This window comes from Theropithecus gelada, chromosome 7b (genome assembly GCF_003255815.1).
Source record: "Theropithecus gelada isolate Dixy chromosome 7b, Tgel_1.0, whole genome shotgun sequence".
Classification (NCBI taxonomy): Eukaryota; Metazoa; Chordata; class Mammalia; order Primates; family Cercopithecidae; genus Theropithecus; species Theropithecus gelada.
This window is the reverse complement of record NC_037675.1, coordinates 25,371,101-25,399,023: the sequence shown is the minus strand read 5'-3', so window position 1 is coordinate 25,399,023 and position 27,923 is coordinate 25,371,101. Positions and strand designations below refer to the sequence as shown.

General features: G+C 53.0%; 2 protein-coding genes across 8 annotated transcripts in view; both read right to left on the bottom strand.

Annotated features, from left to right (window-relative positions):
• Positions 1–6: 6 nt before the first annotated feature.
• Positions 7–17,989, bottom strand: CARMIL3 (capping protein regulator and myosin 1 linker 3). The gene is made up of 40 exons (XM_025392313.1): positions 17,208–17,989; positions 15,595–15,689; positions 15,257–15,307; positions 15,094–15,153; positions 14,884–14,999; positions 14,587–14,684; positions 14,260–14,330; positions 14,088–14,161; positions 13,781–13,856; positions 13,610–13,698; positions 13,005–13,099; positions 12,690–12,776; positions 12,375–12,484; positions 12,154–12,231; positions 11,520–11,596; positions 11,335–11,439; positions 11,175–11,244; positions 10,628–10,709; positions 10,404–10,500; positions 10,201–10,255; positions 9,949–10,121; positions 9,659–9,727; positions 9,328–9,421; positions 9,136–9,234; positions 8,636–8,764; positions 8,352–8,465; positions 7,718–7,893; positions 6,819–6,906; positions 6,543–6,680; positions 6,219–6,282; positions 5,869–6,077; positions 5,373–5,473; positions 4,464–4,779; positions 3,990–4,118; positions 3,273–3,339; positions 3,077–3,166; positions 1,038–1,156; positions 773–953; positions 493–603; positions 7–362 (listed from the first exon to the last, which is right to left on the bottom strand). Exons 1-40 carry the CDS (start codon positions 17,245–17,247, stop codon positions 337–339), a joined length of 4,119 nt encoding a protein of 1,372 aa, XP_025248098.1. The 5' UTR covers positions 17,248–17,989; the 3' UTR covers positions 7–336.
• A 55-nt stretch (positions 17,990–18,044) lies between these two features.
• The window catches only part of LOC112628937 (dehydrogenase/reductase SDR family member 4), an 84,663-nt gene continuing 74,784 nt past the window's right edge, over positions 18,045–27,923 (bottom strand). Inside the window, exons 3-8 of one of the 7 annotated variants that reach the window (XM_025392284.1) lie at positions 26,468–26,569; positions 21,192–21,262; positions 21,041–21,092; positions 20,608–20,742; positions 20,083–20,138; positions 18,045–18,567 (exon numbers count right to left, since the gene is read on the bottom strand). In XM_025392284.1, coding sequence (XP_025248069.1) covers positions 18,453–18,567; positions 20,083–20,138; positions 20,608–20,742; positions 21,041–21,092; positions 21,192–21,262; positions 26,468–26,569 — 531 coding nt within the window. In that variant the 3' untranslated portion in view covers positions 18,045–18,452. The remainder of the gene's footprint in view (positions 18,568–20,082; positions 20,139–20,607; positions 20,743–21,040; positions 21,093–21,191; positions 21,263–26,467; positions 26,570–27,923) is intronic. The other 6 variants (XM_025392285.1, XM_025392289.1, XM_025392286.1 and 3 more) reach the window with 6 other exon arrangements.

The window sequence follows — 27,923 nt, the reverse complement described above, 5'->3', positions numbered from 1 at the left end:
GAGGCAGGCAGTGATTTTGTTTTTTTTATTCTATACAAGTGGGGAGAGAGTCCCTGGGGATAGAGGGACAGAGATCCACCCTCCTGGGGGAGGAGACAAGCCCCCACCCAGAAGCTCTCTGCAGAGAGAGGCATCGAGGCAGGCATTGACAGCCTCCATCTCTCCAGGTGGCTCCCTCTGTTCTAGTCCCTGTCTCCAGCTCCCCCATGCCTGGTCCTGCCATCTTGCCCCTGTAGGACAGGAGCTGGCAGGAGGCCCTGGGGGACTGGGGGTGGCTAGGGGTCTGAGTCCTTGTGAGGCACATGTCGAGGGCTGAGGAGGGTGTTGTGGCAGTTGTCAGTCTGTTCCTGGCTCACTGGTTCCTGCTGGGGACAAATCCAGGGAGTCCTGTTTCCTGGGCAGGGACAGCCAGCCACCTGGTGTTGGGGCTTCGAGGGGTGTCATGTTGGACAGATAGGTGGGAAGGGGGACTTGCCCTCTCACCACCAGCACCTGTGGGGTCAGGAGGCCGTCTTCTATCAGGTTCCAGCTTGTCACAGGACTGTGCCCGCCGTGTCCTCTTGGGTTTCAGTGGGGCAGTCCGCCGGCCTGGATCAGGGGGCCCTGAAATAACAATCAAGGCAGGCCTAACACAGGAGTGGGGGTCAGGCTGGGATGCTCATCCAGGCTGTGACTCCTGGTTTCACTCATTCCATGCTCTGGAAGAGGACCTGATGTGGACAGCAAAGTCCTAGAGGTGCCCTGAGCCCCCCTTTCAGCCAGGGTGGCAGACCTTGGACTTCGGGCTCCTCTTGGTCTTGCTGTGATCCCAGCCTCAGCTGGGGTTTGTTGCCTCCTGGAGTTGCATCCCCAGCCTCAGCCTCCTCCCTGACCCCTGGCTCCTGGGGAGGCCGGCGGCCCCTGGGCACAGCCACTGGCTTGGGAGGCCGTGGAGCTAGAGCAGGGTCCTGTAGCTGGCAGAGGAAGGAAGATGCTGGGTCAGTTAGTCCCTTTGCCTCATCAAAGTGCCTCCCCCACCCATCTTGCTGGCCCCTCACCTTGGCATTCCTAGCTGGAAGTGTCCTCTCTGGGAAGAGGGTCCCCTCCTTCTCCTCTTCCCCATCTTGGGAGGCTGGGCTGGGACTCTGGCAGCTGTGGTTGGGGGCACTCTCTTCAGCTGGGGATGAGAGAGAGGAGAAGCTGCAGGAAAAGGCATTCTTGCATAGCTCCTGCCCCTGTCTCCTCTCTCCACTGAAGCCCTGGAGGCCAGGACTTTCTCCCTCCAAGCCCATTTGCTCCTATCCCATTTGCTCCTATGTCTCTGCCTTTTATGTACCTTTTTTTTTTTTTTTTTAAATGGAGTCTTGCTCTGTTGCCCAGGCTGGAGTGCAGTGGCGCAATCTCGGCTCACTGCAACCTCCACCTCTCGGGTTCAAGTGATTCTCCTGCCTCAGCCTCCCGAGTAGCTGGGATTACAGGCACCCACCACCACGCCCAGCTAATTTTTGTATTTTTAGTAGAGATGGGGTTTCACCATGTTGGCCAGGATAGTCTTGATCTCTTGACCTCGTGATCCACCCGCCTCGTCTCCCAAAGTGCTGGGATTACAGGCGTGAGCCACTGCGCCTGGCCTTTCATGTGCCTTTCTATGTCCACGCTCCTTAGCCCTTGTTTCCCAGGATCATCCTGAGGCCATCACCTCTGGAGGGGACTCTGGCCTAATTGTCCGTCTTGCAGAGCAGTGCCCGACCCCTTTCCTGCTGGGGCAGAGCCAGGGCCCAGGGCCTGCTGGGTCCACAGGCATGCTGCCCATCCAGGCTGCAGTGCCCTGGGGGCTCTGCCAAGGCTGCAGCCTGGCATTCCCAGAACTCTGTCTGAAAGTCTGATTTAGATGGAGGGGTGCCCTGGCACACTCATCCCCCGCCCCGGTGGCCTTTAAGCAACATGAGCCTGTGGGTCTGACACTGGAAAGTGTTGTCTACGTGTGCATCTGTGAGGTGTTTGTGCAGTGGGGCAACTGACTAACTGACTATTGCGGTTTCCTAAATGAAAGATGGAGCCCTACTTTGGGCGCTTTAATTAGCCTGTGCATGGGATGGAAAAAATCAGCAAAGATGCCCCCAGTGCTGGGTTGGCCTTGGAGGAGGAGGCAAGGGCACAGGCACTCCAAGTCTCAGGCTCGCCTGGTTCTGCACTACAGGGGAGAGAGGGGCAGATGCAGAATGGGTGGGATGGGACAGTGGGGAGCATGCGGCTCAAGCCAGACCAGCCAGCTCAGCTCTTAGCTCTTTTCAGCCCTTACGCCCTAGCCTGGTGATGGGAGTGGAAGAGGCTGAGGGGGTGTCACCATTAACAGGGAGATTTTGTTTATGTCAGTATTGCTGGAGGGTCATAGTCCAGGCCTTTGGCAACTGGAGTTGATGCTGAGCTGACCAACTTTTCTTTAGTGACTCCCTAAGTGGAAGGTGCACTGAGGCCAGCAGGAGGGAAGTGTCATGCCTGGGATAATCCCCTCCCTTTCACTCCTCCAGTCATGGGGCCAGAAAGTAAATGACTTGTGTAAAGTCGTGGGTGGCTGAGAAGGACTAATACTGCAGGTTTCTGACCTCCGAGGCAGAGCTCTTGCCCGTGTTTGGGGCACCTTTCTGTGTGAGCTGAGGGTGAGTTGATAAACGACTTCTGGAGGAGGCTGGAATGTGTGAGGTGGGCCTGGCATAGCTGGTGCTTGCTGGCAGTTTGACTTGCCCACCCTCTTCCCAGCAAGGTGCAGAGAGAAGCCTTCTCTACAGAGGCTGCCACTGTGCTGACGGTGACCAGAGGCTGCACCTGCTCTAGAGAATTCACCAGAGCCATCCACAAAGCATTGCTCCTGTCTGCTAACACTGGAGAAGCCGCTTTTGTTCTGTAGACGCTTTCTTTGGATTGGGTTGTCTCTTTTGGATGTAGCTTTGTAAATATCCTTAAACATTTTCACTGTGTTGACTTCTCATTGGCCCACCTTGGCCATACATTCCCCAGCACAGGGGCCATGGGCTTCTGTTTCTCTGGACACACCCTGGGCTTTCAGTACTGCTGCCTGAGAGGAGGCTTTCCATACCTATGTGCCACGTGGCCTCTGCTCGGCGCATGGCACTGAAGCTTGGTTTGGTGCTTTGGGGTGGTGGTGGGGGCTTCCAGGATCCAGGCCCTGGAGTAGAGAGAAGGGATGAGAAAGAGAGAAGGAGAAAGGAAAAAGGTAAATTTGACCCCCGAGAGAGGGGTCAAAGGAAGGGCTTGGATGTCACTGTTCTTACCTGCATCATCCGAAGAGCGCCGTTTCTGCCAGGCCTGGGTGCTGCCCTCCTGGTCTGGGCCTGGGCCCTGAAAGAACAGTGGGTCAGGTCGTAAGAAAGTCTCCTCTGTGGCAGGACTGCAGGTGACAAAGGGCTTCTGCTCTAGCATCTCCCACGTCATTCTCATGTCATTAGTCCCTAGACACTTAGACTGTTTTCCAAAGAATGGCACCCATACCTCCCCAGGGGCACAAGAAATGACTTACACAAATGAGTATACTTCCATCTTTATAGTTACACATGTATTTTATGTGTAGTAGAAAAAAACATGACTCATTCAAAAAGCCTGTGATTTTAAAGATGATAATGCCTAGGTCTAGCCTAAGTTAAAAAAAAGTGAGTTAATTTAAATAAAAATACGATGTAAGTAATACTTCAGGTAAAAATCAGTCGCAAAGGTTATAATCAAGTTACCATGGCTTGGGAAACAGAGCTCTAGAGATAAGTATTTTTATAACCCCTCATTTTACAGTAAAGAAGAAGAAGTTTCAAGAGGTTAAGTGACCAGTCCAGGGCTCCATGGCAAGTGTGTGGTGGGGGCTGAACAGCAGCTAACATCTTCTAATGCCAAAGCATCTGCTTTCCCTACTGAACCACCAGGGATGAGGGAGTGGGAAGGAGAGGGTGGTGGACAGGTACCCTCAGGACCCACAGTTTGTTGTCCCAGGCTCCACTCACCTCTCGTTTCCCATCGAAGCTCCAACCCTTGGCTCTTTCCAACCCAGGAAGGGCAACACCGTGAACCCGTGGCTGCTGTGCTATCCCAGGGGCTGGGCCCCCCTCCCCTGGCTCCGACACCTCAGTGCCCTAGAACAAGGTCTCTTATTTATTAGCAGTTCCCAGTGGAAGGGAGCTCCCCAGGCTGCGAGGGAGTTGTCAGGAGGACCCCTGCCTTACTGAGTCCCCAGCCCTGGGGAAGCCCTGCGGAGACCCTCTGAAGAGTCCTTCCAACACCTGCATTCGCATATAGCACTCCCAGCATGCTCTTGGCCACTGGGTCTTAGTCCACTCTCAAGGAGAGGAGAATTGAAACCAGTGTTCCTGAGAACCCTGGGTCCTAGCATTTTCCCATTAAGCTTGGGGTGGGGTAGGAGATTGGGTTAAGTGTGGGGCAGGAAGAGGGGAAGACACAGCACCCCCTGCCTCACTTACCATCTTCCTGCAGAAGGAAGGCCCCCGGCCCCCACCAAATCCAGGCAGGAGGCCGCTCTCCTCCTCTGGGCTCCAGCAGGGAGAGGAGTTATTGCCGAGGCTTGGGGGGTCTGGGCTAGGGGGGCTCTCCTGAGTCGGGGGAGGGGGTGGGGGTGGAGGGAGGAGGAGTCCAGTGGTGGGGGACCCCGGCCCCCTGTCCCCCTTGAAGCTCCGGGGCCTGCGAAAGTGAAACAGGCCCCGGCGCCTTTTCTTCTGGAGTGGAGGCAGCGGTGGCTCTGAGAGTCCTGGCCGCACGGTCCTCAGAGTCCGGGGGTAGCTGGGGAGAATCAGGGTAAGTTAGCAACAAATGCCAGATGCAAGTTCGATCCTGGGTCTGATAAACCTGCTTTCCTCTCATCTGGTCTCTCCTGCTGCACTGCAGCCCTTTCCACTTCGTTCTCAGGGAGATGATGCCCTTGCCTTTCCTGTCCCGTTGTAATCCTCCAGCAGCCTTTCCCACAGACTGACTGTTTCTTCCCAGGCACCTCCCCCGCATCTCCTCTCAGCTTCTCCAAGTGACCCGGCTCCTCCTGGACAGACCCTGGGCAGTCTGCAGGACAGTGACAGTGAATACTACCTCCCAGGCCTCTCAGCACTAATGGGTAACCTGTCCCAGGGCTGCTCCCCACCTCCCTCTCATCCACTGTGGTGTTTCACTCTGGCCTCATTCTTCCCAGCTGTCCTGAGAAGATGCAGAGGTCATGGGCCCTGAGGGCTGGGTGGGGAAGGATGACAATGTGGGGAAATGTCCCACGGAGACTGGCTTTGGGCACTGTTGTTATAGAGACTCCCGTGGGAGGTAGGAGGACACAGGAGCCCTTCTAGGGCCTTGGGGCCTGCTGAAAATGGGAGTGTTTTTAGGCATCACACCTGGAACTTTCCTCCATGACCCTTCGGCTGAAGAAGTCCTCCAGCCCCTCATCCAGGCGGGTGGCCATCCCATTCTCTTGACGAGTCCCAGGTGCTGGCATCTGCTGGGAGGAAAGTCCCGTGGGACATCTCATCTAGGTCAGGAATCCCCACCTCCCATCCACTCAGAGCATTCCCCTTTGGGCTTGGACATTTATGGACATTTAGACTTCAGTTCACCCAGTGTTTCCTAAGCTTGGTAGCTCTTGGTGTTTTTGGTGGCTCTATCCTTCACCAAAATAAGAATGACACTGCCCGGCAGACAGAGATTTCTTATCTGTGACAAGGTCTAGCTCTCATACAAACTGGACAATCCCTCATCTGTTCACTGGCATGCCTGGGCTCCTGCCCAATCCCTCAAGGCTATTGTTTCTGGAATTTGGGTCCTAAAGGTAAAACCTCTGGCTCTGGCATCACTAAGTGAAGGGGATCCTCTTGTGAGGCCTTAGGGACTCACACTGGGCCGACCAGGTCCTGGAGGTGTGGTCCTGGGGGGGCGGGGCCTCCCTTGTGTTTGATGCCTTAGTTTGTAACCATGAGTGGGCAGCTCAGATAGACCTTCCCAGGAGCCAGTAGCTGTGGGCTGGCTGCCCCCGAGTCCTGAGAACCAGCCAGGGGGGATTCCCAGGTTCCCCAGTTGGCTTTCCATGTCCTGAGGGCTCCCGCCTGCAAAGACAGTAGCATTAGAGGGACTAGCAGAGGAATGGGGAGCAAGCAGGATGGGGAGACAGAGAAAAAATCAAGGGAAAGAGGGGCTATGGAGGGTGGGAGTCTGGAGTCCATGAGAACGGAGGCTGGGAGACTCACTGATGAAGGCAGACACCGGCCGGATCTTGCGGCAGCGTTTCTGCTTTTTGATGGCCATGGTGTCCTGCAGAAATGAAGACGAGTGGCAGGGCCAGAGCCATCCATTCATCATGAAACCTTATTTGAGCCCATCCTGCCCCTTGCTCCTCAGAGGGCTGAGGCATTGGGATGAGGGAAGAGGTTGGGTTGGATTGGGATTGGGGGCAGAAGGCCAGGCTCAGGGAGGTGGCCAGGGGAGTCCAGAGCAGTGGAAGGGGACAGTGTTGTGCAGGTTTAAGGGCAGGGCCCCGGTTATTAAGGAGGAGCAGGGAGCGGGGGGCTCACAATGTTGGTCCCAAGTTCATCATCCGTGGTCTCCTCGTGGTCATGGTTCCGGCCTCGGCCCCGGGAGGACAGATCCTGCCCTTGGCCTGGGCACCCTGGTGGATCTGACAGCGTCCTTAGCTGGGTCAGGTGCCGGGCCTGGGGAAGGGCAGGTGTGAACAGAATTCCAAGGAAGCTGCCCACCTCCCAGGGCCTTGAAGGGGAGGGTGATTAGGGAGATAGGATAATGTGGGGTAGAGGGTGTGCCCGAGTCAGACCAGGCTGCAGAAGCCTTACCAGGCTCTTGTGGGAGTGGTAGAGCTCTTGCAGGATCTCATCCACTATGGAGTTGGTTAGGTAGGTGACGACTGAGAGCTTGACTTCACTGTGGGCACAGGTGGGGCTACTCAGAACAGTAGTACCTCAGTCCCTCGCATGGCCCCTGAGCCACTCCCTTTCCCAGAGGCCTGAGAGAATGGCCAGCTGGCCTGGTCTGTCTGCCCATGGAGCGCATGTGGCTGCTGAAGGAGGCAGCCTAGCCCGCGACACTCATTTGTCCATAAATACAGACCTAGTCCCACCCCGGAGCCCCCAGCCCAACTATGTGTGGGGAAAGAGGAATTCGAGGAGAAGAAGGAGCAAGGGGGCCCTAGGTCAGGCCCCTGGAGCCCCAGCGGAACAGAGCTAGGTAATTGGGGTGCTGACTAACTAAACCCTGCTAGTTGCTACTGTGAGGGTAGAAAAGACCCTTCCTTGGACCTAGCTGTTTCATGGATATGTGTAGTACTTTTCCTTTGCTTTGGTGAGTGGTGGCACCCAGACCCAGAATGAAAGAGCTCTAGGGGCAACGAAAACTGGGAGGAAGACAGTGCTTCCACGCACCCAACTTAGGGACTTCTCTTTGTCCATGCCTCCGAGGAGGCCTGCTATCCCATTCCTGGTGTATTTGTGTGGGTATGTGTGTGTACACCTGTGTGGGCACAACCTTTGGCTCCTAAACCCCAGCTCAGCACTTAGATTTCTAGGGCAAAGACCAGTCAGACCCTAAATAGCAAGGTTGCATTTGGTTAAAGATTGATCCTTGTAATGGAGATTGTGCCATTCATTATTCATTGCTGATAGCTCTCCAGTCCCAAGTCCCTAAGTGATCTCGGCCAAATCCAGCTCAGCCCCCAGCCCTGCCCTTCGCCTCTCACTCCAGCTTGTTCTGAATGTCCTGTCCTGCTTGCTCCAGCAGTGCCCCTCGGATGAAGTTCCGGGGCACTGTGACACGCTCCGCCACATTGCTCAGCATCTTGTTGTGCCCCTCGGCCACCCGCATGGCCACAGGGCATAACTCCTGTGTCAGGCTGACCATGGACTCCAGGATCACCTAGTATGGGGGAAAGGGAGGCCAGAGGCCCAAGGGGGACAGGGTCAGGGGTGGCACCACAGCAGGGGAGACTATCTATTTCAGCCCCTCATGCTGAGACCAAGGGACCCACCTAAGGTCACAAAACCGTTAGTGGCAGAGCCTTGGACACTAAGGCTTCCCTACTTTCTGGTCAGTGCTCCTTCTACCCTACCATATAGACAGGGGGAGTCAGTCCAAGGATCCAAATCCAGAGGGGGTGGGCTCAGAGTTCAGGGACTAACATCAAAGCTCGCAGAAAAAAATCCAAGCCTGATATTGCAGCAATGCCTTGGTAACGTGGGACTGTGGGTGGTCTCAACTCTGCGCATGTCCTCCTGGCCCTCCAGTAGTCTCCCAGCTCTGACTTTAGCTCTGGGCCTAGGGCCTCAGTCAACACTGGGTTCCCACCATGGCTTCCTCCCTCCTCCAGGACTTGCCTGCAGCTCCTTGTCCACAGCTTTGGACACCTCGCTTGCTACTGATTCCAGCCTCTGCCGCACAGGCCCGTCATTGGCCAGTACGTGGCCCAGCTCATAGAGGCTGGGAAACAGCTGGAGAAGGAAGGGGTTATGATTAGCAGGCCAGAACCAGGACTTGGTAGATCTCCGGGGTCCCTGGGCTAGGAAGGCAGATGCACAGGGCAGGGCTGGCATGGCTTAGCATGGTCGGCCTTCTTGGGTTCTCCAGACTTCAGGGGAAGGGTAGCCTGTGGAGGGCTCACCGCCCGGGAGTTCTTGGCATCTTTGATGAGGTCCCGAGCGTAGAGTAGCTCATCCTGCACGGGCTCCAGGGGGCAGAGTCTCAGGGCCCGCACCTCCTCCTGCACTCGTCCACACAGCCGCTGCAGCATCTGGAGCACAGTGGCAGGGGTGTCAAGGGGACCCCTGCTTCCACATCTTCGCAGGTGGGACCCCTTAGGCAGTGCTACTGGTGCTGGCAGTGGTGGAGGTGATGTCTCTGGCTGGCCTGGTCCCCCTTGCTACAGCCTTTCTGAATACTCAGCTGAGCTCCCAGAGTCCTGTGCACTCCTGCTGTTCGCCCACGTATGTTTGAAGCCCATATCTGGCATGCCCTCTCTTTTTGCTTCCCCACATGGTTCAGTCCAGTGACAGGCACCATGCAGTGCCTCTTCATGCTCCCCCCACTCAATTTTCCATCACATCACACCTGTGCCCTGCATGCCCCAGGTATGCCCCCTGTGTCCCAGAGGGAAACGTTTACTTGCTCGGCGCTGCTGGTCACCAGGCCCTGCTGCAACCTGAAGGCCTGCTCCTGGGGGCACGTCTGGGAGTGGTTGTTCCTCACTAAGCACCATTGGATCTGGAGATGATGGGGTTGGTGGGTCAGGGCCTGGGGATGTGGGCTGCGCCCTGCCCCTTGCTGTCCCACCCTGCTTAGGATAGCACCCTGTACCTTCTGCCAGACGTCCTCCGTGCGCTCAGGGGCGCTGCGATAGGCTTGGGAGATGTCGCTCACGGGGAAGGACATGAAGCGCAGCGTGTGGTTGCTGTGGGACACAGGGGCACAGCTGGGTGGGAACAGGTGAGGATGGGAGGCCCCTGCCTCCTCTGTTGGTGAGCAGCCCGCCAGCCCCCTTGCTCATCATTTCTCTCTTCCATGGCCCTTCCTAAAATTTCTGTGCAAATAGGTCAAAGGGGCTAGGGTGGGGCAAGAGTAGTTTAGGCCTGATCCAGGCACAGGGAGGCTGGGGACTTGGATTAGGGCAGAAGCATGGTCTACTCACCTCTCCAGGGCCCTTGCGATGTCCAGGAAGCCCAGGGCAGATGTATTGTTCCGATCCCATAGGATAGTTCTGGGGGGAGGGTAAGCACCAGTTTAGCATCCCTCCCCCTGGGTCCCTACTAGGGGCCAGGGACACAATCCTCTTGGGGCAATAAGGATGACTCAGAGATGGTTCTGGGGTTGGGGGTCTTCTGAAAGCTGGGGTCCAGAGCATCAAGGCAAGCAGGGGGATTGTATATATATGGGGAAGGGCTGGGGCTCCAGGTCAGGGGGACCCAGTGTGGGCCCCACCTGAGGGAGGAGTTTATCTGCAAGGCCTTAGACAGCATCTTGGCCCCGATGTCCTCCATGCCATTGCCGCTCAGATCCACCTTGGCCAGGCAGGTGTTGCTGCCCAGGGCATTGATGAGGATGCTGGTGCGAAGCTTCAGCCGGGAGTCTGCCACCGACAGTGACTGCAGGGACTGTGTGGGCAAGGGGGGGTTGGGCCCAGTCCCACAGCCTCCTCCGACTGCAGGTCCCCTCCCAGGCCCAGGCACTCACACAGTCCTCTTCCTGGATTAGCTGCACCAGCTTGTGGAGGATCTCCTCCAGGGTCCTGCAGGGAGGTGGGGCTCAGAGTAGGAGGGGAGGGGCTGGGGTCATGCTATTGGAGGAGGAGAGAGGTGGCCAGAGGTAACACGGTGAGCCAAGAGGATGGGTGAATGATGGGATAAGGGTCTGTGGGCACGGAAAGGGGGCCTCACTTGGCCTTGACATTGAAGTTCTTGCCCAAAAACAGGTGCTTGAGGGACTTGTTCTTGCCAAGTGCCGGCACCAGTGTCAGGAGGTCCGAGTCGAACCCTGGTGAGCAGACGGGAGAGGCCTGGCCTTGAGGCCTGAGGCTGACTGGTGTCCCCTCAGGGCTGCTTCTGCATGCTCCAGGTCCCTGTTCTCCCCGGCCCCAGGGAAGTGAGGCACCACTACTCACCATTGTCCGACAGATCCAGGCTGCCTACACAGGTGACAGCTCCCAGCTGCTCCTGCAAGGCTTGGGCTCCCGCTGAGCGGAGCTGCAGGGACAAGGTGAGGGGTGGAAGGCAGGAGTTGGGGTGGGGGATAGGGCACCTTTAAGGCTTAGGATAGAGTAGTCACACCAGAAATCAAATTCATGCCAGGATCTGGGTGTAAAATCAGGGAGACTCTTTCCCCATACCAGATCCTCCCTAGAGCTGGCTTCCCCCGCTTAGGCCAGAAAGGCTGCTATTCCTGAGACAGCTTGCTCCTGCCCTCTGGTGGAAAAGTCTGGTATCTCCCACCCCAAAGCTTCAAGGGCAGAGATACTAGAGACTGAGAGTGAATGGCCTCTGGAAAAGAGGGCCACAGACCCCAGACTGAGAGGGGAAAGTGGTGGTGTGGCCAGGTCAGGGGGTCGCAGAGGGTCAGCACAGAGGCTAGATGGAGCCAGGGTTTGACTTAGGTCCGAGAAATACACATGGGTCAGAGGCCGGCAGAGGGGTTGGGGACTGACGGCTCACCTCACAGCTGCTGAGATCCAGGTGTAGGTCACTGAGGTGACTGTTGAGGGAGAGGCCCTGAAGCAGCGCCCTGTGGGAGGGAGGTCAGCAGGCCCTCCTTTACCTCTCCCCGCTCCCCGTGGTTCCCTTGGATGCGCCCCCAACCCTGCACCCACCCGACCTGAGGGCCTCCAGGGGCAGCTTTGTGGCTGACAGGTTGACGTGGCTCAGTGTGTAGGCGCTGCTGAAGAACTGCTTGAAGGCCGGCGGGGACTCTCGACCCTTCCTGTGGAAAGACCCCTGGGGTCAGTGAGGGAGGGGGTTGGCCATGTCTTGCTCTGTCCTCCCTTCCCCCTCCTCTCCCACCTGTGGGAGCAGCTGTTGCGAGCCAGGTTGAGGTAGGTGAGGTGGGAGCAGCAGCCGTGGAGTAGGGCACCGAGAAGCTGTAGGGGGAGACACGGTGGGTCTCAGGGGAGCTGGAAGGGGGTGGGGAGTGGCAGGAAAGGACTCCCCCTTCCTCCCCATCGAGGTTCCTGGCTCTTCACTCTCTGTGGTCAGCCTGTGTGAGCCCCACTGTAGATGCCCACTCAGATTGTTGAAGCCTCTGTTTTCTCCCCTATGGAACATGGGCCTACTCCCTGCCTGGCTTACAGGGGCATAGAGCTGCTCACAGGCAGTGGATGTGTAAAGTCAGGGCCACCATTGACTCCTAAGGTGCCTTGTTCAAGTCAGGAAAAGCATCCATTGCCCTGAGGGTGCCAGGGCGCACAGCTGGGGAAGGGAGCAAGGGCTGGCTTTTAAGCACAGCAAGCACAACCTTGTGGCCTGGATAAAGTGCCGCACAGGTATGAACTACAGACATTGCTTTATACTTCAGCTGAACCTGAAGTCATCCAGACAGCTCTGTCCACCTGTGTACTCAGGGATGGGGGGTGAGACCGAGGTCCACTCTGGTCTCCCCACATCACCTCGGACTGGCTTCCCATCACCAACTGCTCACCAAGTCGATGACGCAGTCAGTTCCTGACAGGTCCAGGTGCACCAGAGCATTGGGTTGGGCCAGGAAACTGTAGAGGGCCTGGAGCAGGAAGGATAGAGAGATTGCAGGGGAAGGGACGACGGAGTTTCGCCACCCCCAGAGGCCATGGGGCAGAAGGCCTCCTAGCTCCTGAAGCTTGAGCATGCTTTCTTCAGGGGACTGAGGCTGCTCTGAGGACTCACATTGGCCTCGTCCGTGGCGAGGAGCCCAGGGTTCTTGCTCAGGTCCAGATATCGAAGGGAGCTGGCAAATGCTGGGTTGGCCCCGAAGGTCTGGCCGAGTGCCTGGAGCCCTGAGCATAGTGGGCACTGGACTGGATTGGCCCCTAGCCCCACCTCTTCCCCTCAGCACATAACTCTTCCCCGCTCCCCAAATGTGGCTCCTTTTCACTTTTCCATCCCTGAGATGGTGTGTGAGTGTGTGGGTGTACCTCTGGAGCTCAACACTCCAGGCAGCACCAGGGTAGGGTCAGAGGTCAGGGGTCCTGGTGTGAGTACCTCGAGGGGAAATGGCAGTCTTGGCCAGGCACAGTTTGGTGAGGCCAGTGGGGAAGCAGAGGAGCTGCTGGCTCAGACTGAAGAAGCCTGGGGAGTGGAGAGAGAAACGGGCCCAGTGAGGGGCAGGGCAGTGGGCGCGGGTGGCACAGAGTCAGGTTGGGGGCTCGAGTAGGGTACAGGCCTTGGGTCAAGGATGGAGGTTTCAGGGCAGGGGCTGGAATCAGGCTGGAGAGCTGCTGTTCAGACCTGGTTGGGTTCTGGGCTAGGACAGGGGTCTGCATTGTGATAGGGACAGGATTCAGGGCTGGGGCTCACCCTTGTCCTCGATGGGGTTGTGGGACAGAGTGAGGGCATGCAGCACACAGCTCCCGTTCTCCCCAAACACCCCGGCCAGCTTCTGGACAAAATCCCTTCAGGGAAGGGGAGGAAGGATTTGTCCTGAGCTGAGCTCCAGGTCCCAGCCTCTGGGCTTCCCCTCCTCCTCTACCTGCCTGCCTGGCTGGGGCTGCAATGTTCAGAGGTCCCCACAACAGGGGAAGAGCTCAGGGCCTGCCGGGGAGCTTGTCACCACTCCAGAGTACCTGGGGGCATTCCACACCTTAGGAAGTTGTGCTGAGACAAAGGTCAGCTTTGGGTCCTCAAGACTGGAGCAGCCCACCCTGCTTGGTAGTTAATGGAAAAAGAGGACAGGGCATGGAACATCCTGGGGAAAGGCCATGGAGCTGGGGGTCAGGAGGCTTGGGTCTGAGTCCTAGCTTGATCTCCGAATTGCTTTGTGCCCTCTTTTGGCCTTGGTCTCCTCTTCTGTAAAGAGAGGCACTGGATAAGATAGTCCAGAGGCCTGCATCATGCTCTGAGGTTCTGGGACTCTAAAACTACATTAAGGGTGCACTACTGCCCAAGGAGGAGGCTGGCCTCACGTCTTAAGCCCGGCGTTGTCCAGCACCAGCTCTTCGAGGCTCCCCGACTTGCTCAGGGTATGTAGCACCTGTTCTAGCACTTCAGAGCCCTGAGGACAGAGGGAGTCTTGTGATCAGGGGCCAAGGGGGACACTACTCCTCCCCACCTCACCAGCCCCTCCTAGTTCCTACCAGTCGCAAGTCCTTGCAGTAGAGTTTGGTGAACCACTGGTTGTAGGCCAGGGCTGCTACCATTAGGGCCAAGTCTCTGTGGGGATATGGAAGGGGACAGGAAAGTGGTGAGCAGATGGCTGGGTCAGAAAAGAAGAGACCAAGGATAGGTAATTGGGCTGGGGAAGGCCTAGATGGGTAGATGGGGATGGGATGGAATTGGGGAGTTAGAGCTGGGGCTGTGGGACCAGAAGGGTGCTCCTGGGAAGGGCTGGGGTTGGGCTGAAGTTGGGAATTTGAGGGTGGAGTCTCCGCCCCATCTGCTTACCGGCTCTCCAAGTGGCTGAAATCCAAGAGATTGAACTCCCGGTTATCTTCAGCATGGTAGATGGTGTCCACATCCTTGGAGAGGTGGAACTGGCTCACACCTTCCCCACTTCCTCCTTAGCCCCCTCCCTCCAGGCCCCACTTGTTCCCTATGGGGTCCCTGTCCAACGTACCCATTGAACCTCCTCACGGCAGTGTAACCCATTGTAGTCACACAGAGCAGCGTAGGTCTCAGAGAAGCCACCTGTGGGGCAGGAGATAGGCTGGTTCCACGAGGGTAAGGAGATGGGGAATAGGCTTGGATTCAAGAACAGTCAAGTTCACTTTAATTGGCAGTGCTCTTGGTTCTTGCTATGCCGTGAACTTCCTGAGGTCTGGGAGCTGGGAGTCCTTAGGGCAGGCAAAGCAATCCCACGCAGGCAACACCCAGTGCACAAAGGGCTGTGGTCATGGGCCAAGATGGTGGAGTGCCTACTTTCCTCACATCTGCCCCTGCTCACCGCAGACACTGTGGGTGGTAGATGTGGAAGTCTCAGAGTTGGGGGATGTGTCTCGGGGCCCCTCTGGGGTGTCTGCGTTTCCACGCCGGATCAAACACCTGGAAAACAAACAAGTCATTCCAGAGAGGGCTGGAAGGAGGCTCTCAATTCTTTCCCCGTTACAGCTCCTGCATCCCAGGAAAAACCAGGAGTGGGGACATAAGAGCTCTTCTCAGCCCTGGTCCAGGGGAAGGAGGAAGGGAAGGAGAACTCTCCCTCTCATCTAATGCCTTAAGAGACCCCTCATTTGCCACTCACCCAGGGCCAGGGCAGACCTTGGACAGGGCAGAGCTCACATGTCGTGTCACCTGGTCCACACTTTCAGCTGATGGCAGCCTCATGCTCACCATGCCACGCTCCGTCTCCACCAGGATCTGGGGGAGAGGAAGCATCAGAGCCTCAGACTCCCTCCTCTCTGCTCCTTCCTCCAGCTGGCCCAGTAGTGGGGCCCAGAGCCCTGGTACTCACCTGGTTCTGACTGAGCGTGTTGAAGGCACGGATCTCCAGGACATTGAAGGAGCTCTCCACCTAGGAGGGATGGAGATGCTCAGCTCCTGGTAAGGACCCGGGTTGCCAGGCTCGGGAGGTAGGGAGAATGCCAGGTGCTCTCCTGCTCCTCAGCCCAACTCACCTTGGCTGGGACTTTAAGGGGGAAGAGGTGGAGGCGCCAGGAGGTCAAGGCCTGCAGAGAGAGGAAAAGAATGTCGGTGGTTCATGGCAGCTTCTGGGCCCTAGTGGCCCTGCCCTCCTTAAGCCCTTCAGCTCTGCTCTTGGATTGTCCCCCCAACCCGATGCCCTACCCTAGACTTTTGGACATCAACACAGTCCAGCCCTGCCTCCTCCCCCCAGGTTTTGTCTCTTCAGTGTCCACCCACTTCTGTCTCCTCTGTCCCCCCAGCTCCCTGCCCTCTCCTGGCCAGCTGCCCTTGCAAGCCATCTCCTGCCTCCCCACATGCCCAGTGCCCTCACCAGCACTCGGTCCTCAAACTTCTTGGGTTTTGTCTCCAACTTCACACGATGTTGTTGGAGCACGGCCCCTTGGCTCAGGCACCTCCGGATACTGTCTGAGGGTGAGTGGGAGCCTGCTCAGAGCTTCCCCTTACCCTGGCCACCTCCACCTCCCAGCGCTCTCCAGATAGAGGCAGGGTCAGGGTCAAATGGGATGAGAGAGAATCAGAGAGACAAAGAAGGGAGGACAGGGACAGAGGCCTTTCCTGCTTGGGTGACTTTTCACACTCTTTCTTTTTGGCTTTTCTCTTCCTATTAGAGAAGGAGTAGAATATGGAGAAAACTCTGGCTCCTGATGTCCCTGAGTCAGGGGACGGTTGCTGACTGTCTGTGGGAGGGTGTGTCTTACACTTCTAAGGGTGTGAAGAATTTCCAACCCATGCACTACAACAGCCATTGACACATACACAGTGAGTCAGTGTGTGGGGGTGTGGGGTGTCCCTTTGACTATATTAAAGGTGGTCTGGGTGTGAGTGTCTGCCTTTACTATGAGAGTGTGCATGCCTCCTGGAGATGTCAGGGAGTCTGAGTGTGGCATTGGTGGGGACAGGTAAGTGTGAATGAGTATGCTGTGGAAGGGGCACAGAGCCAGACAGTTCCTCCCTGTGTGTTGGGCGGGGAGAAGAATTAACGTTTAAATGAGACCCATACCATCTGCTGGCAGAACCACCCAGATATAGTGTGTGTGTATGTGTGTGTGTGTGCGCGCGCGTGTGCTGGGGTGCCATCTCTGTGAAGATGTGTTTACACACGTCTCATGATTGTGCTGTGTGTGTGTGCAGGTGTGGGAGACCGCCACGGTGCAGCATGCCTCTGAGTATCCATGAGCATCCTGCGCTTTGCGTGGGCTAGCCTGTGCTCCCGTCTCTGGGGGTCAGGGTTGTGGCAGTGCTGGGTGGCCGGGCCTGGGTTTGGGCTAGGTCTGAGAACCATGCAAACGGGAGCAGCCTTGATGTGTGGGTGGTGGGTAGCTAGAAGGAGGCAGGCTGGGACGGGGGCTGTGGGAGGCGAGCTGCAGAGACCCTCCTGCTCTTGGTTTTAGCTCCAATCCAGGGCCTCTTCCCTGACTCTCTTCTTTGCCCCACTGGCCTGGGCGCTGCCCAGCTCCTAAGGGGCTCTTCAGGGCCAGTTCCGGGGCGGGGCCGGGAGGAGGGAGGGTGTTAAGCCACGCAGCGGTCAGGACCAGGGGCAGCTCCCATTGCCGGGAGGGGCGGGCTTGGCCCCGCCCGGCGGGGAAGCGGGTACTCTCCGGAGGGGAGACTGGACGCTTCGCGGAAGGTGGGCCAGGAACGCCGAGAGTCAGCCCCAGAGAGCGCCAGGGAACTGCACCTGTCACCGAAGGGCGGGACGGGCAGCTCCGGGACAGGAAGGTCCCGACCGGGTGAGGCGAGGCAGGCAGCGGAGGATGCTCCGGGGACAGCGATGCCCGGACTGGGATGCAGGGGCTGCCTTGGAGCCGGGATGCATGGGGTGAGGGGTGTGAGACACCGGGCTGGGGTGCACCGCGGGGAGGAACGCGCTGGGTCTGGGATGCTCCCGGACGGGGCGTCCCGGAGACCGAGGCAGCCTCGTACCTTGCAACTCGCGGGTGAGCTCCACGCTGGGCTTGGCCATGGCGGCCGCTGTTGCTGAGGCTGCTGCAGAGGAGCCGCCGCCACCGCTGGGGAGCCGCAGCACATGCTAGACCCGGCTTCGGCAGGGCCCAGGCGCTGAGCGCTGCAGCAGCGGCCGAGCCCGCTCGGGTCAGGGGCGGCTGCTTGAGCGCTCCTCCCCCCGCCACGGAGCGCCGGCTCCCCCGCCCCGCCCGGAGAGCTGCCCGACTGAGCATGCGCGCCGCGCGGCCGAGCAGCGTGAGACCCCCCGCGCGCGCTCACGCCGCCCTCTCTCGCCGGCTCCCGCGTGAGCGGGCCGGTGTGCGTCGCCAGGTGTCCGGGCCTTCGGGGTAGGGGGCAGCGTCCCCGCTTTCCGTCTACTATTCCTCGGGCCAGTGGGCAGAACCCATTTCTTTTGTTTGTGGGCCTGGGCAGCTTGCAGGGCGTTTCTCTATTCCCCACCGGCTCAGGACCTGTTCAGCTTGTCCTTGCTGACTCGGGAGGGAACTCGGGACCTAGGGCCATGCCAGAAGGGGACCTGGCCAGATCTGGGAGGCAAGGGGCGGGGAGATGTTAGAGAGTTCATCCTTCCCCACCCTCGCCCCGTTCGCCCTGCCTCGGGGATCCCCGTGGTGTCCTGGGAGTTCCTGTGCCACCTTCCTTCCAGTTGGCAGCTCTGCAGACACCTCCACCCCTACACATCACGCTCAGGTCCTGGAGACAGGGAGGAGGGCTGGGGGATCCAGAGATCCAGCCTGGCCATACTTATGCTCTCTGCTCAGCTAAGCACCCCACACTGAGAAATGAACACGTGGATTCGATTCAAAGCCCTGAAATTATCTACATTTTATTTGCACCTCATTTGCAAGTGGTTAATTTGCAACTCTGCTCCTTCCACTCCAGCTTCCTTCTCTCCTATCTCCCCTCAAATTCCCCAGTGGCCCGGGCAAAAAATATCTGTTGGTCTTTGCCAAGGTAGACTCAGCCTTGTCAGCAGACCTGTCCTGTGTTTTCAGGGGAGGCCTTTACCCAAGGCCACAACAAGAGCAGGAATCCCGAGTAAGACGCCACCTTGACTGCAGGGAAGGCTGCATCTTTTCACAGGGCAGAACTGATTTTATGAGGTGAACAGTAAGGTGAGGAGAGGTGGGAAAGACCAGTGGATGAATGCAGGAACAGCACCAGGAGCTAGAGCCCAACACTGCCCCATGGGCTGTCTCCAGGTCCTCAGAGGCGGGACGGGGTTCCTCCACCCACCACTACTGTCTCCCCAGTGATGTAGCTGGCATCTTCAGAGCACAGGAAAGACAAGATGCCAGCATAATCCTCTGGCTCGCCTAACCTGGGGAATAGGGGAAGCAAGGAAGGGAGTAAAAATCAAACAGGTCTGCCTCCCTCACTCGGCCCACAGGGAATGAAATTTGCTTAATCAAGAATTATCAGATGACTTTTCAGGATCAGTGTACAAGCTTTCCGCCTATCAAATAGTGTTACCATGAGGATATGCTGTTATAATTTAGTATGAGCATACTGTACTCTGCAAAAACCATTACCCATAATATTCAAATACTGTAGAAACACACTTTTTTAGAGAGCTCAGGACACCAAAATCCAAAGTTATACAGATAAAATAGTAAGCAATTATTTCATACTTCAGAAAAAAAATGGTTTCACATGTGCACACACTAAAGTATCAGGGAGTCTGTGTGACAGTAAATGGTGTGTTTAAAATGATTCCATTTGTACACGTTCAACTTACAGACGACCTTTCCAGGAATCTATACTTGTCCCTTAAAGTCAGGTTCATTTGGTGAGAATGTGCTAATTCTTATTTTATCAGTGACTGCATAGTTAGGAGACACTTTAATTTGCCTGCCATAGAATGCTCTAGAGGTGGGCAGAGTGAGTAACTCAAACATACAAGGGCTGAATTAATGGTTCTCCATTCTAGCTGTACCTTGCAATCATTTGAGAGGCTTAAACAAACAAACAAAACAAAAACAAAAACAAAAACAAAACAAAACAAAACAAAAAAAGAAAAGACAAAGAAAAACAAAAGCCCAGATGGTCAAGTCCTACCTTGGACCAATTACAAAAGAATCTCTGGGAGTGGGTGGGGCCTGAGCATCTGCAGTTTAAAAAGCTCCCCAGGTGATTCTAATGTGAATCCAGGATCGAGCTACATGGGCTAGATCAATTCATTGGAGCTCTAGGATGACAATCCCGAATTATTAATGAGTTACGAACTAGGCCTGCAGCTCATGCCTGACATCAGAATGGCTTTGGGAAGATTTGGGATGTCTGGACCAGTACAGAGTTAGGCATTGCTGGCATCTGTCCTCGAAGCCAGAAGATAGAGAGAGGCAGGGAATTTAGAGGAAAGGGAGCCCGACAAAGGTGCTTGAACAGTTCACCCAGCTCACTGGGGAAGAAAGTAAGTCCTTAGGCAAGGGGAGTTTGGGGCTTAGTAAAGCTCTTCATTCTTTTCATTTGGATTGTAGATCATCAACCTGAGTTTCGTAAACATGTGTCATTATTCAAAGGAACTAAAAATGCATGGTTTTGGTTTTGGTCTTTGGTCTCCATGGATGCTCAGAGGTGGAGGCAATCTCCCAGGTGGAGAGAGGACTCAGGACTTCTCCCAGAGCTCTGCACTGCTGAAACCCCGATGTCTCTGGGTTTACCTTTTGAAAGGGAAGCTGACTTCTTGCTCAGGCCACTGAATTTGTGGTCTGTGAGGCAGAGGAGAGCCTGCCTGTGTTATCTGTGGGACTGAGACAGCAGACTGTGGGCTGCTAGGGACCAGACCTTTCCATCTTCATGCCTCTTAGGGCCCTTGACCGCATGATGGTTTTACCTTCTGATCTGCAGAGTTTCTTTCATTCTTTCCTCTTTTTCCTTGTCTATCCAGAGCTGCAGGAAGAAGGGAAATGTCTTTATGTTTAAGAAGAGGAAAGCGAGGAACAGAAAGGGAAGAAACTGCCCGTCCATATGGCAAGAGAGTAAGGATGGAGAGACTTCCCTCTTTCACTTCCTATTTCTTTTTCTAGCTCCCAGCTCTCCCCACTGCCCGCATGTGTTTCATTTGTTTCAGGTTCTAGTGATGCATTTTGCTGCATCTCTCCAATTCTCATCCATGTAAGGAGAGAGGAAACAGTGTGAGTAGAGTCTGAATACCTCAGTCTCCACCCTATACCTCAGGAATGGTGTGATAGGAGTCTGGCTTGGAAAGGGCAGTTGGTACAGAGAGGGAATATGGAAAAGCCCAAGGAAGGAGAATGGAGTGGTTGAGAGTTCAGGAATCAAGTACTGGGCTTCCCTGTCCAAGAAGATGGATGCCTTTCAAGGGGTTCCAGTGGGATGCAGAGCTCCCCTTCCTCACTACACTGCAGAGGCGAGTCGTGATGAGTCCAGGTGCTAGGCAGTTCACCCTAATGTTCCTTGGGGCTAGCGCTATGGCCAGGGTCTTGGTGAGGCCCAACAAGGCTGTTTTACTGACATTGTAAGGAAGGAAGCCCTGGAGAAAGAAGGGAATGTGTCAGACTCATAGTTTCCAGGTCATTCTTGGTTCTAATTACTAGACAGAAAGGGCAGTGCTCAATAGGGATCTCCTGTAAGGGAGGGGCACAGTTAGGAAACTGTCTTGTGGCTAAACCTCCCCCAGGTTATGGTTTGTAGAGGCAAGGCATCTTGCAGGGCAGGGACTTGGTGTGATTCTAAAAGGGGACACAAACTTCTTTGGGTTATGTAACAGGAGGGGTGGAAAGATGTAGAGTGGAGGATGGGATGGAAGGGGCAGACAAAAGGTTTCTTACAAGAGATGGACTGAAGGCTGCTACAGAGGGCAGGAATACCACTGAGCCACCCCTGGAAAAAGAAGAGAGCTGACCCTCTTCCCAGTGTGGACCACTGCCCTCAGCCCGTGTGAGGTCCCATCTCACCCAGGCTCTCCCTCACTCTCTGTACCCTCGTTTCTCCATTTCTGGCACCACTGCCTTTGTCATCAGGGCTGGGGCCTTCACATTAATGTCCAGAGTCTGAAGCCAAGAGAAGAAGGGGAAACAGCATGAGTGAAGAGCACTGGAGGAGGCATGGCAATGAGGAGTTAGAGTGGGTTCCTAGGATGTTTGTCAGAGCTGACGAAGATCTTAGGATGATATACCTGCATCTTGCACATGAAGAAACTGAGGTTCAGGGAGAAGTAGCTCTCACCAGCTTCTCAGCTAGATAATGATACATTAGGTTCAGGTGAGAAAAAATGGAGCCTGGTTCATCTTGTTTCGTAACCAGCCAAGTATGATGTGGCCCAGAAGGGGCCTAAATCCTCAGGGCTCCTTTGGATTTGAGCTGCGTTTTCTGCGTTTCTTCAAAATAGGGAGAGCCTGCAATTGTCAGCTTCCTGGACCTGTCTTAGAGTGGGCCATGGTTCTCAGGGAAAATGTGGCCTGACCTTGGATACCTGGGATTGTTCTAGCACTTCTCTGGCTTCTGTGCTTAGGGAGTGAGATGCTCTTGGCCCTCTAGGATGGACTGCCTGGCTAGACCTGATTAGAAAGTGGGATCATGAGGAGGCACCTTCTGGGGAAGCTGGGAGACAAGGTACAATCAGAATCCCCACATCCATAATCTAAAACAAATGCATGACCCCTGTTTACATTGTTCTAGACAACTGCTTATATTAAAATATTTCAATCTTACAGAAAAATTGGAAATAGAAGTACAACGAGTATCTAGAGATCCTTCACTTAGATTCACCAATCGTTCTCTACTAAAAATACAAAAATTAGCTGGATGTGGTGGCATGTGCCTGTAATCTCAGCTACTTAGGAGGATGGAACAGGAGAATAGCTTGAACCCGGGAGGTGGAGGTTGCAGTGAGCCGAGATCGCACCACTGCACTCCAGCCTGGGCAATAGAGTGAGACTCCATTTCAAAAAATAAATAAATAAATAAAAATTAAAATAAACAAACTTAGTTGCAGATACTAGAATGCTCTATCCCTAAATACTTACCATACATTTCCAAAGAGCAAGGATGTTCTTTTATGCAACCATAATCCATTATCACACCCAAGAAGTTTGACATTGATGATAATTTAATCTAATATATTGGCCTCAATTGTCCCCAAATGTGTTTTTTTTTAAAAAGTTCAGAGTTCAATCAAGGATCAGGCATTATGCTTGGATTTGATGTACTGTGATATTTAAAATATATATATAATCTAAAAGAAAAGTTACAGGTACATCTTATTTTATCACACTTTGCAGATACTGTGTTTTTTTACAAATTGAAGGGTTTTACAGATGGAAAGTTCATGGCGCTAACTGGAGCCATTTTTCCAACGGCATGTGCTCACTTTGTCTCTGGGTCACATTTTGGTAATTCTTGGGAATATTTCAGACTTTTTCATTATTATCATATCTGTTACAGTGATCTGTGATCAGTGATCTTTCATGTTTTTATTATAATTGTTTTGGGGTACCACAAACCACACCCAGAAAAGAAGGTGAACTTAATCGATAAATGTTGTGTGTGTTCTGACTGCTCTGCCCATCTCCCGTCTCTCTCCCTCTCTATGGGCCTCCATATTCCCTGAGACACATTAACACTGAAATTAGACCAATTATTAACCCTGCAATGGCCTCTAAGTGTTCAAGTGAAAGGAAGAGTCACACATCTTACACTTTAAATCAAAAGGTAGAAATAATTGAGCTTAGTGAGGAAGGCATGTTGAAAGCTGAGGCAGGCTGAAAGCTAGGCCATGTGCACCAGTTAGCCAAATTGTGAGTGCAAAGGAAAAATTCTTGAAGGAAATTAAAAGTGCTACTTCTGTGAATACATAAATGATAAGAAAGCAAAACAGTTTTATTGTTAATATGGCTTCCAAAACTTCAAAGGACAGGCTTATTCTCTTGTTAGGGGCTAATGCAGCCAGTGACTTTAAGTTGAAGCCAATGCTTATTTACCATTCTGAAAATTCTAGGGCTCTCAAGATGTATGCTAAATCTACTCTGCCCGTGCTCTATAAATGGAACAACAAAGCCTGAATAACAGCACATCTGTTTATAGCATGGTTAACTGAATATTTTAAGCTCATCGTTGATAGCTACTCCTCAGAAAAAGATTCTTTTCAAACTGTTACTGCTTCTCGACAATGCTCCTGGTCAGTCAAAAGCTCTGATGGAGATGTGCAAGGAGATTAATGTTGTTTTCATGCCTGCTAACACAACATCCATTCTGCAGCCCATGGATCGGGGGTAATTCTGACTTGCAAGACTTATTATTTAAGAAATACATTTTGTAAGGCTGTAACTGCCATAGATAGTGATTCCTCTGATTTATCTGGGCAAAGTTAACTGAAAACCTTCTGAAAAGGATTCACCATTCTAGATGCCATTAAGAATATTTGTGATTCATGGGAGGAGGTCAAAATATCTACATTAACAGGAGTCTGGAAGAAGTTGATTCCAACCCTCATGGATGATGTGAAGGGGTTCAAGACTGCATCACAGGAAGGAACTGCAGATGTGGTGGAAATAGCAAGAGAACTAGAAGTGGAGCCTGAAGATGGGACTGAATTGCTGCAATCTCATGACAAAATGTGAACGGCTGAGGAGTTGCTTCTTATGGATAAGCAAAGAAAGTGGTTTCTTGGGATGGAATCTATTTCTGGTGAAGATGCCATGAACATTGTTGAAATCACAACACGGGATTTAGAATATTACATGAACTTCGTTGACTAAGCAGTGGCAGAGTTTGATAGGATTGACTCCAATTTTGAAAGAAGTTCTACTGTGGGTAAATGCTATCAAACAGCATTGCATGCTACAGAGAAACCTTTTGGAAAGGAAGAGTCAGTTGATGTGGCAAACTTCACTGCTGGCTTATTTGAAGAGATTGCCACAGCCACCCCAGCCTTCAGCAACACCACCCTAAGTCAGCCACCATCAATGTGGAGACAAGACCCTCCACCAGCAAAAAGATTACAGCTTCTAAAGTCTCAGATGATTGTTAGCATTTTTTAGCAATAAAGTATTTTAAAATTAAGATACGTATATAAATTTTAAGACATAATACTATTGCTCATTTAATAGACTATCATTAGATGACCATTATAGTGTAAACATAACTTTTATATGCACTGGGAAACCAAAAAATTCATGTGACTTGCTATATTATAATATTGAATTTATTGTGCGGTGGCCTGGAACCAGACCACAATGTCTCCGAGATGTGCCTGGACTTAGTTTAAAACTGACTTTCATATGGTCTCTATTCAGACTGTTCATGAATGATGTTCCTCCATTTTAAAGACTATCAGAATCTGTCTGGGTGCGGTGGCTCACACCTATTATCCCAGCACTTTGGGAGGCCGAGGTGGGTGGATCTGTTGAGGTCAGGAATTTGAGACCAGCCTGGGCAACAGAGTGAAACCCTGTCTCTACTAAAAATACAAAAAATTAGCCGGGTGTGGTGGCACACGCCTGTAGTCCCAGGTGCTTGGCAGGCTGAGGCACAAGAATTGTTTGAACCTGGGAGGCAGAGGTTGCAGTGAGGTGAGATCGCACCACTGTACTCCAGCCTGTGTGACACAGTGAGGAAAAAAAAAAAAAAAAAAGGAGAGGGAAATAGCCTAACAGAATAAAAAACCAGCTCACTGAAGAACATTTTGGCACTTCAGTCTTTATGTGTATGAAACACTGGTAAATAAATCATAGTATTTTCGCATCCTGATACTTTAGTGTTGAGAAATATTTGATGACATCTGATATAGTTGGTATGTTTGTGCCCTCTAAGTCCATGTTGAAATGTGATCACCTGTGTTCAAGGTGGGACCTGGTGTGAGGTGTTTGTGTCATGGAGGTAGATACCTTATGAATGGCTTTGTGCCCTCCCTGTGGCAATGAGTGAGTTCTCACTCTATTAGTTGATGCCAGAGCTAGTTGTTTAAAACCCTGGTGTCTCTCTTGCTTCCTCTCTTGCCATGTAACACGCCTGCTCCCTTTTCCCTTCTGCCATGATTGTAAGCTTCCTGAGGCCTCATCATAAGCAGATACTGGCACCATGCTTCTTCTACAGTCTGCAGAACTGTAAGCCAAAACAACCCTCTTTTCTTTTTTTTTTTGTTTTGAGACAGAGTCTTGCTCTGTTGCCCAGGCTGGAGTGCAGTGGCGCAATCTCGGCTCACTGCAAGCTCCACCTCCTGGGTTCATGCCATTCTCCTGCCTCAGCCTCCCAAGTAGTTGGGACTACAGGTGCCCAACACCACTCTCGGCTAATTTTTTGTATTTTTAGTAGAGATGGGTTTTTACCGTGTTAGCCAGGGAGGTCTTGATCTCCTGACCTTGTGATCTGCCCGCCTCGGCCTCCCAAAGTGCTGGGATTACAGGCGTGACCTGCTGCGCCTGGCCACAACCCTCTTTTCTTTATAAATTGCCCAGCTCAGGTATTTCTTTATAGCAACGTGCAACAGACTAATACAACGTCAGAGTAAAAAGCAAAACCATGGGAGATCGTTAAAAAATTAGCATTTCCAAATCATGTGGGAATATTAACCTTAGTAAACAAAGACAAAAATTTTAATTAAAGCTTTGTAATTAAAGAATGTCTGTGAAATATATTACAAATATAATGTAATTATATACTTACACATAAAACCCAATATTGTACCACTTGAATTTAGACATCTGGATCTCAGATTTTCTTGACATTTTCTTGCAGTTAACAAGAAAATAATATAGGTTTTTATTTTTATTTTTTAAAGGATGTATGTTATAAAGTGGCAACTGGTCGTTTCACCAGAATTAGTATTTTACTTAACTAGCAGCTTTTAATATTTCCCAACTAATGAAACATGATTCCTTTTTGGTAGCTGAAAGGGGGACAGTTGGGTGTGTACGTTTAAGTGTCATAGTTGTTGGCATATTAGCTGCCATGTCTCTGTTGGAAATCAACAAGGTAGAAGAGCTTGCCAGGGAAGAATGCTGGGGAGGGGAGCAGACGGCGGATAGTGAAGAGCAGATGGAGGCAGACAGAAGTAGGAGCAGCAGAAACGAATAAGAAGGGCAGGGACAGAGGAAGCTGCCCCCACCCACCCTTTATGAGGTGTGCTCCACGTGTGTGGCATGTGGCAAAGAGTCCTCACATTTACACTGCTCTTGACAAACACATTCTAAAAGCAGACGGAGTTTGTGCTGAATGTGTTCTGAGGCCCACCCCTTGCTGCTTTAACCCCCTCTCGCCTTGTCCCGTATCTCCTCGGTGATATCCATTAGGCTTCCAAAGGAAGTGCTGGCAGCAGCAGTGGAGACTAGGATATCGATACTGCCATGAAGCTTCACAGCCTAAAGAGAGGGGTGAGGTCTGGACCAGGGCCGCAGTAAGTCAGGGAGGTGCATTTGTCCATGTTGATAAAAACTTCCTTTTGAGCCAGGCCCTGTGGCTCACACCGGGAATCATGGCACTTTGGGGGCCATGGTGGGAGGATCACTTGAGCTGAGGAGTTTGAGAGAAGCCTGGGCCACACAGTGAGACTTTTTCTTTATATTAAAAATGACAACAAAAACAATGACGACAAAAGCTTCCTTCTTAGGAACTATCATCAAAATAACTTCTCTTTTTTTTTTTTTTTTTTTTTTTTTTGAAACGGAGTTTTGCTCTGTCACCCAGGCTGGAGTGCTGTGGCCGGATCTCAGCTCACTGCAAGCTCCGCCTCCCGGGTTCCCGCCATTCTCCTGCCTCAGCCTCCTGAGTAGCTGGGACTACAGGCGCCCGCCACCTCGCCCGGCTAGTTTTTTTGTATTTTTTAGTAGAGACGGGGTTTCACCGTGTTCGCCAGGATGGTCTCGATCTCCTGACCTTGTGATCCGCCCGTCTCGGCCTCCCAAAGTGCTGGGATTACAGGCTTGAGCCACCGCGCCCGGCCAAAATAACTTCTCTTTTTAAAAATATCTTTTCTTCAAAACTGCCTTAAGATCTGCTGCTAAGCATTTAAGGTGGGCTTCTTTCTTTCTTTTCTTAGACAGATTCTTGCTCTGTCTCCTAGGCTGGAGTACAGTGGCATGATCTCAGCTCACTGCAGCCTTGACCTACTAGGTTCAAGCCATCCTCCTGCCTTAGCCACCCAAGAAGCTGAGAATGCAGGTGCGTGCCACCACACCTGGCCAATTTTTGTATTTTTTGTAGAGACAGGGTCTTGCCATGTTGCTCAGGTTGGTCTTGAACTCCTGAGCTCAAGCCAGCCGCCTGCCTCAGCCTCCCAAAGTGTTACAGGCACGAGCCACCAGGAAGTTGGCCTTTTTTCTTTTGCAGTGTTTTCTTCCCACCTCCTATTCTTCTAAGGCTGTCTCTGACCCTTTGCTCTTTTCTTTACATTTTCCCATTCGGGAACTTCTTCATTCTCATGATTTCAAGTCTCACCTCAAAATCTATTTCCAGTCCCCTCCTCTTCCTTTCACAGTGAGTTCCACCCCCATTTCTCCAAGTGCTTACTGTCCAGTTCTCCTTGAATAAGTTACCCTTATCTCAAAGTCAATCTGTCCACACTTACCTGAATGGAAAAACGGGCTTAAATAGAGCTGAAGAAAGTTACCCTGGAGGGGCCTTTGAGATCATCTATTCCAATGTCCTTAAGGTGGAGATGAAGAAACAGGTTCTGGGAATTTTCTCAAGATCATATAGTTCAGTAGTGACACACTG

Bases quoted from the DNA above. Each gene is read 5' to 3' on its own strand.
- CARMIL3 (XM_025392313.1), bottom strand. From the start codon at position 17,247: ATGGCCAAGCCCAGCGTGGAGCTCACCCGCGAGTTGCAAG. The intron at 15,000-15,093 runs GTGAGTACCAGG...CCTCTCCCCCAG, and splicing joins ACACGCTCAGTCAGAACCAG to ATCCTGGTGGAGACGGAGCG. The intron at 9,728-9,948 runs GTGGGGCCCACA...CCCTCCCCCCAG, and splicing joins CAGATAAACTCCTCCCTCAG to AACTATCCTATGGGATCGGA.